General features: G+C 37.5%; 1 protein-coding gene across 1 annotated transcript; it reads left to right on the forward strand.

Annotated features, from left to right (window-relative positions):
- The first annotated feature begins 921 nt into the window (after window positions 1-921).
- LOC149382824 (uncharacterized) lies at window positions 922-2,237 on the forward strand. The gene is made up of 3 exons (XM_089628833.1): window positions 922-1,545; window positions 1,780-1,870; window positions 1,915-2,237. Exons 1-3 carry the CDS (start codon window positions 922-924, stop codon window positions 2,235-2,237), a joined length of 1,038 nt encoding a protein of 345 aa, XP_089484959.1.
- The last annotated feature ends 6,018 nt before the right edge of the window (window positions 2,238-8,255 follow it).

Consider the following 8,255-nt stretch of genomic DNA (forward strand, 5'->3'; position numbering starts at 1 on the left):
TCGGGTGCGTCTTCTGAAGCGCATGGGTTAACAACGAGTATGGATGAAGGATCTGTCGAAGTGGTTGGTATCGATTCCCCAAAAACTGTTTATAAAGGAGGAATGTACGCGAACAAAAAAGCATTGCAAATGCATTTGAGCTTGTTTGCGATTCAAAATCATTTCAGTTACAAGACCAGAAGCTCTACTAGAACGTATATCCATGTGGTTTGTCGCGATCCTACGTGCACTTGGGCTGTTCGGGCAGTTAGGATGAGGAACACGAGAATATTTCAGATTCAGAGGTGATTAATTCTGCCACTTACAAACTTGGTTTTTTTATGATTATTTTTATTTATCTGTATGTATGAAGTATGTAGTCAGTAGGGACAAGTTTAGTTATATGCAAAGTGGTTTAAGAAGTAAGTAGTGACGTATTTATTGATTTAGCCGTTGAAATATGTCATAACATCTGATCTTTTCATATTCGACTCTGTTCATACATGTTCGACGGAGTTCAGAAATGGAACGCACCCTCAGGCCACCTGTACTTTGATAGGGACTTTTATGAAGGACAAATACAGAGATCCCACATTGTCTCCGTATAGGCCGAGAGACATCATTGCTCATATGCAGAAGAATTATGGGGTGGACGTGAAGTATAAAAAAGCTTGGAGAAGCAAAGAAAAGGCGTTGGAGTTGTTATACGGCACCGAGAAAGAATCTTTCGGTAATTTACCTTCTTTGAAGTTTATGATAGAGGAAACTAATCCAGGTTCTTCCCTCGACATTGTGACCACTGTACGAGCCCGGTATTTCAAAAACCTTTTCATGTCTCTTAGCGCATGGAAACGAGGATGGAAGTGGTGTCGTCCTGTCATTATCGTTGATGGTACGTTTTTGAAGAATTATTTTAAATGTACTCTCTTTTCGGCCTGCGCGATGGACGCAAACGAGCAGATCTTCCCCCTAGCATTCGATGTTGGAGATTCGGAGACCACATCTGGGTGGGTTTACTTCTTGACGAAGTTAAGAGAGGCGATCGGGGAGAGGGAACATCAAGTCATCGTGTCCGACAGGAACAAAGGAATAAAACGCGTCGTCGAAAAGGTATTTACTCACTCGGAGCACGGATACTGCATGTTCCATCTACTGCAAAATGTGAGAAATAAGTTTAAAGAATTGACGAAACAAGCGAAGTGGAAATTTTTCGGTGCTGCAAATTCGTACACGGTCGTTGAGTGGGAAAAGTTTATGGTTATGCTCGATGAGGAGAACCCAGCAATCCGAGCCTATCTTCTGGATATCGGTCCGGCCAAGTGGGCGCGCTCTCATTTCAGCGAGAAAAGGTACTATATTATGACATCGAACAATGTCGAGTCTCTTAACGCATTACTTCTTAAAGCTAGGGAGTTCCCAATATCGAAGATCGTCGATTTCTTGAAGGAGAGAATGACAAAATGGTTTTTTGAACGGAGGCAACGTGCCACTGAAACCGCAACGCATCTTTCTGTTAAGGCACACCTCAAATTAGTCGGTTACATCGCGGAAGCTTCTGGAATGCAGGTACTAATTCAGTAAACCACATGTCGTTAGTCTTTGATATAAGTATTTATTTAGTAACATGATCGACTTTAATGACATGTTACCTTTGTAGTGACATGTTACCTTATTAGTAACATGTTAACTTATTAGTGACATGCGACCTTTTTAGTGACATGTTACATTTTGTAGTGACATGCTGCCTACTGCACTAATGACAAGGTTAGTGACAGGTTATCAAATTCGTTGTTTGTACAGGTAGATCCATCCTCTGTATATGAATTCGAGGTCATTGACAAATTTGGAAAAGCATGGGCTGTCAACTTATACCATAAGACATGCACATGTCGTGTGTTTCAAGTTGACAATTTCATATGCCCCATGGGATTGCAGCTTATCGGCATCAAAATTTTGTTGTTGAAGATTATATTTTGACGTACTATACAGCAGAAAACTGGGTATCTGCTTACGTAGCTGTAATTCATCCATACGACAACAAAGAGACATGGCAAATCCTGGAAGAAGTGAAGCGACTCATTGTTGAAGCACCAAGATGTTACAAGCGACATGCTGGCAGACCTAAGAAGACCAGGACGCCATCTGAAGGGGAAGAGGACGTGGCTACTGGAAGAAAATGTAGTCGGTGTCGTGGAGTAGGACACAATCGCGTCACATGTCGAAACCCGATCCCGTTGAAAGTCCGATGTGCATTATAAAACTCAATCCCATATCTTTGAATCAAGACATTGATTATTCATTTTTTTCCTCAGACATATTTATCACCATAATTTGTAAGAAGCAGGTTGATGTCCATAGTGACATGTATGCGTCTGTAGTGACACACATGTCACTATTGTTGTTGGGACTTTTAGTGACTCATTTACGCATTCAATAATATCATTAGTGACATATTACATTGATTTGACTTGTAGTGACATTGTTGGTTGGTAGCGTTAGAACTTTGTAGTGGTTGACGGCATTTAATATTATGGGTAGGTAACTACATCTCTGCATCTATAAGTGACTAGTTATTTGCGGTTTTAGTGACATGAAGATGTCGTTAATGACATGTTATGTTCATAGTGACATCTTGTCGTCGCTAGTGACACCCTTGTCACTAGCTTTGGGATTTTTATTGGCTCATATAGGCGTTGACTTTTATTGGATTTTTTAACTTTTTGGAATTTAACCTCATAATTTAATAAACATTTTGTTGGTTGGTGGCATTTACAACTTTGTAGTGGTTGGCGGCATTTAATATTATGGATAGGTAACTACATGTCTGCGTCTATAAGTGAGTAGTTATGTGTACTTTACTGATATGTTGATGTCTGTAGTGAAATGTTTATGTCCATAGTGACCGATTTACGTCTGTAGTGACATCTTGATGTCCACCAACCAACCTACCAGCCAACCAACCAATTCCGTCAATTAATTTGTTTGGGTAGTAGTGGTGGTTGTATTGTATTTATCACATTAGAGGACATTTAAGTGGTCATAATTTCGGTAGATAGCAATTAATAAATTCCCATAAAACATGTTTAAAAACACGTGCAGGGATTGTGTAAACGTTTTCACACATCAATGGATATCAACAAGGCAAGCGGTTCGAAGGTCGACGACGAGAAACACACCGACGCGGAACTCCCTGAGGCACAACTCACCGACTTTCAAATCAGCGAGGCTGAATACAAATGGTATTTGGATACTTATGATGACAGTGGAACAGGTCCAATTTACTGTGTCGAATCTGTGTTGAAAGAAGTTTATGGGGATGACTGTGAGGACCTCTTGAAGCAAAAGGGAGATTTTATGGAAGTCGTGCCCAATGAGAAAATAGTGTTTATGTTGAAAAGACAGAGAGCGGATATCCTCTACAACAGGAGGATTTACAATAAATGATCTTTTTCTGTTAATGTATGTGTACTACGTACTTTTGTTTTCCTTTCATTTCCTTCCATGCAAGTTGTTATGTATTCATTAGTGATTTGTAAGTTATTTTAGTGACATGTTTCTAGCCATAGTGACGTGTTCGTGACCGTAGTAGTGACATGAAAAACATTTAGTGACAAGTTGTCCCGCTGCCTACATTTAAGTTGGTAGGTGAAATAAATTAAGTGAAATTTAAGTCTATTGTTGGCATTTAATCCAAGTAGTTGGAGTTGGTGGAAGTTAATATCTCGGATTTTGTGGTTGGGTTCAAAATTTAATCCAAGTAGTTGGACTTGGTGAAATTTAATCTAAGAGCTTTAAATTCTAACAACTCATGTTTATGGGGGAATTAAATAGTCACTAAAATTAGTCCATATGTAAATAAATACCAGTAAAAATCAGTAATAATCCACAATACGCATTACCTAAAGATAGAACGTCGAATGGATGCTAATGAAGAGAAAAAAGAAGGGTAACCCCGAAGAGGCTGCTTCTAGCTCGGACCTCCAGACCCCTAGTAATGAACTCTCTCCCCGTTTGATTGTGGAATCCTTCTTGAAAGAGACTTTCGGCGAAAACTGGTACGCGTATTTGAAAGCAAGTAGAGCTATTGTGTCCGACCCTAAGACTGAGGAGAGTGTGATTGTCCCAAAGAAGGAACCATGAAATAACTGGACGTAGTTATTTGTACTGTTCGTTTGTAGCGTTCTTATGTACTATGTCATCAATTAATTATTATCGTATAAATGTCACTATTTCTATAATCAAGTCAATATAGATGCTAAAATGTCTATAGGCATTATGATGTCACTTATATCACAAACATTTCACTGTACACATCTCACCATAGATGTCAACATGCCACTAAATTTACCAACATATCACTACGGGTAACGACTGTCACTAGTGATACAATCATGTCACTAAATGAGCCAATAGCAGTCCCAACACTAGTGACAAAGGTGTCAGTACAGACGAACACATGTTACTATGGATATCAACATGTCACTAGCTACATCAACATGTCACTAGCTACATCAACATGTCACTCCTATCAAGAAGTAACTAATGTTGGAAATAAACACTAATAGTCATGGAACTAATACATGGATTGTGTCACTAATGATAACACCTGATGTCTATAATATTTTTGTAACACCTGATGTCTATAATATTTTCGTGGTGACATATCTTTGTAGTGACATGTTTCTAGTCATAGTGACGTGTTTGTAACACGAGTAGTGACATGAAAAACATTTAGTTACAAGTTGTCATGATGTCTACATTTAAGGTGGTAGGTAGAATAAATTAAGTGAAACTTAAATCTATTGTTGGCATTTAATCCAAGTAGTTGGAGTTGGTGGAATTTAATATCTCGTATTTGGTGGTTGGGTACTAACTTCAAAAATGAAAGAAGAAGAATAAGAAAACCAAAGAAAACAAAACAAACAAACAAAATATCTTACTCCAAAAATGGAACCTAAAGAAAAAGCTCTCATTCCACCATTAACTTCCCCCAAAAATCCCGACCACAATAACGAAGGCTTAACAGATTTAGTGGTTAACCGTTCGAGTGAGAGGCCAATTTTAATTGGGAAATCGTGCTTCGAGAATTGCTAGGCCATAACTGGGAGACTAATTTGAAAGCCACCGGAGCTCTTCTGAAAGTACCAACTACGGGAGAGATAAATTTTGTTCAAAACTCTGCCATTTCGCGAGAATTGTTTGGCGATAAGCCCAATATTCTCAATATCTCATGAATACGTACGTAACTGTTTTTCACTACCTATCTGTAATGAATGTTTTTTTTTATAATCTGTATTTATGTGTAATTAGTGACATATTGATGTCACTACGTCTCTGTCTAATTAGTGTCATGTTCAAGTTGAATCTGTCATTAGTGACATGTTAATGTCACCACTTCCCTGTAATTAGTGACATGTTAGACTCAATTCAGATGTATCTAGTGACTAGTTATAATCAACTCCGATGTAACTAGTGACATGTTATAATCAATCCTGTTGTAAGTAGTGACATATTAGAATCAATCCAGATGTAACTACTGACGTTTTCTGGTAACTACTAATAACAACATGTTCTAAAAAATGATAGAAGAAAACCAATACAACTCCATATGAAAGAAGAAAACCAAAATGAAAGAAAAAAAACAATTCCAACTCCATCTTACTAGTCACCGGTACTCATTCATCGACCTCGGACTCGCAATTGTAACTAAATAAATACAACTTATCACTGAAATTTCAACTTCTTAAACCATTTAACTACTTACATAAATGTAACTAAACTAGGGATGTGATATAACTACAACTAGTCACTACAACTTGTCACTACAATTTCTGAAACCGAAGCAATTCTTTTTTTTTTCTTTCCAACTTCTTAAAACAACTTATCCAGAATCGAGAAATTCCACTAAACCAGGGTGTGATATAAATACAACTTCTCACTGAAATTCTTAAACCATGTAACTACTGACATAAATGTAACTAAACCAGGGAAGTGATATAACTACACTTTGTCACTACAACTATAAAATGTAACTACACTCATAAATAAAGCCTGTGATCAAACAACAGATCAAAAACAAAGAAACTGAAGCCATTCTTTTTTTTTTCTTTCCAACTTCTTCAAACAACTTATCCACAATCCAGAAATTCCACTAACCAGGGTGTGATATATATACAACTTCTCACTGAAATTCTTAAACCATGTAACTACTGACATAAATGTAACTAAACCAGGGAAGTGATATAACTACAACTTCTCACTACAACTGTAAAATGTAACTACACTAAAGCCTATAAAGCATGTGATCAAACAACAGATCAAAAACAAAGAAACTGTAGCAATTCTTTTTTTTCCTTTTTCTCTCCAACTTCTTCAAACAACTTATCCAGAATCCAGAAAATCAACTAAACCAAGGTGTGATATAAATACAACTTCTCACTGAAATTTCGACTACTTAAACCATGTAAATACTGACATAAATGTAACTAAATCAGGGATGTGATATAACTACAACTTCTCACTACAACTGTAAAATGTAACTACACTAAAGCCTGTTACCAAATAACAGCTTTCACACATAAAAACTTAATTGAAGCAGTAATTTATTTTCAACTTCTTAAACAATGTAACTACAGACATAAGTGTCACTAAACAAGGGTGTGATTTGACTACAACTTGTCACTAAATTCGTCACTGTAACTACACGTCTCACTAAAGCCTGTAAAATGTAACTAACCAAACCATTCTATCCAGATTTAGTTACATCTTCGTCACTACTACTTTGGTAACTAACTAATACTTGACAATAAATATTAAACATGCAACTACAATCTGAAATCTTTCGACATTTAGTTACACCTTTGTAACTAAATCTCTGTCATGTAATGCAAACTTCTGCTTACCATTTCAACTGCATCTTCATCGATTTTCTCACTTTGCTTCAGCCGTTTGGCAGGTGATTTCTTTGGCGATGGAGCAGATTTCCGCTTCTTTGACAGTGACAATTTCGCTGACACACTCCCACCCTTCTTTGGTAAAGGTGGTGTCTTGTTGGGGGACGATCGACTTGAACGACGGAGTGATGAATTTGGGTTCATGGTATCGGTCTTCCCCGACGAAGACATTTTGGAAAAGTGGGTTGCGATGAAAAATGGGTTTTTGGGTATGGGTTCTGGGTAGCGGTTTAGGCAAATGGGTTTTTGGGTATCGCCCTTAGCACGGTTGGGTTCTGGGTAGCGATTTAGGAGGAGGGGCGTGGGATGGTTACTATTGTTGGAGGGGCGTGGGGGGGCGGTTTAGGTTGTTTGAGGGAAAGAAGAGGGAATGTGGGACGGTTAGGGTGGACGTGGGAGAGAAAGAGGGAACGGAGAGAGAGAGACCTGAAATTAAAAAAAAACTATGGGAGGGAGAGTAAGAGGGAACGGCCGAGAGAAGTGAAATGAAAAAAAAAATACACAAACAGGGAATGGACGAGAGAGGGAGAGGGAGACCTTAAATGAAAAAAAAAGAAGTTAATATATGGATTATATAAAAAGGGGTATAATAGTATTAGCACATTTAGGGAATCATAGAGGACTCCTAGTTTGGTAAATTTTTGAAAAAAGTAGGAAATTGGAAATGGCCCTTAATTTTGTCCTACTCTAGGCAAATCTTCTAAACCTTAGTCTTTAGTCCTTAAACAAACCTAACAACAAATGAAGAGTCAAATACAGATTTGCATGAACAAACTCTTCATGGTTTGCTTAAAACAACATATTCACAATCTAAGGATCAAATGGCTATTGATCTTAGTATGATTGTTAGGAAAACCTATGATGTCTATTATGAGACATAGAGAGTTGGAGACTCTATAGTTCTTCCTAGGTATCTTCTGAAGATACTGAATTGACCAGTGCACTTCTAGAGACAGTATAAGAACAAACCATTTAACCTATTTTGTCTCAAAGTCACTATGTATAAATTGCATCATGCTTACCTCAATCCTGAAATGACACATGTCATTTCATAGCTTACGTACTCTCATTTGAGAAAGTCAGAGTTCTAGATTCACTATGTGATATAGACAAGACCTATTGATGAAGTACTAAGTTATGAAAATGTCATGAACAACTTTGTGAAGATCTCATAGATATGAAATTCATGTACAAGATTGCTGAAATGCAATGTATATCACCTCATGCTTTGTTCTTTGGTATGTGAATAAATGAACTGGCCAGTGTCCAAATTGAGTCATGACTTTTTTGGATGAATCAATGTGACTTGTTAGCTCCTCGTTA

This window comes from Urtica dioica, chromosome 10 (genome assembly GCF_054948205.1).
Source record: "Urtica dioica subsp. dioica isolate 48M chromosome 10, U.dioica_male_clone48M_v1_H2, whole genome shotgun sequence".
NCBI lineage: Eukaryota > Viridiplantae > Streptophyta > Magnoliopsida > Rosales > Urticaceae > Urtica > Urtica dioica.

Excerpts from the sequence above, each read along its gene's own strand:
- LOC149382824 (XM_089628833.1), top strand. The coding sequence starts at position 922 with ATGGACGCAAACGAGCAGATCTTCCCCCTAGCATTCGATGTTGGAGAT. Across the intron at positions 1,546-1,779 it reads CGGAAGCTTCTGGAATGCAG|GTAGATCCATCCTCTGTATA; the intron begins GTACTAATTCAG and ends TTGTTTGTACAG. Across the intron at positions 1,871-1,914 it reads CCATAAGACATGCACATGTC|CTTATCGGCATCAAAATTTT; the intron begins GTGTGTTTCAAG and ends ATGGGATTGCAG.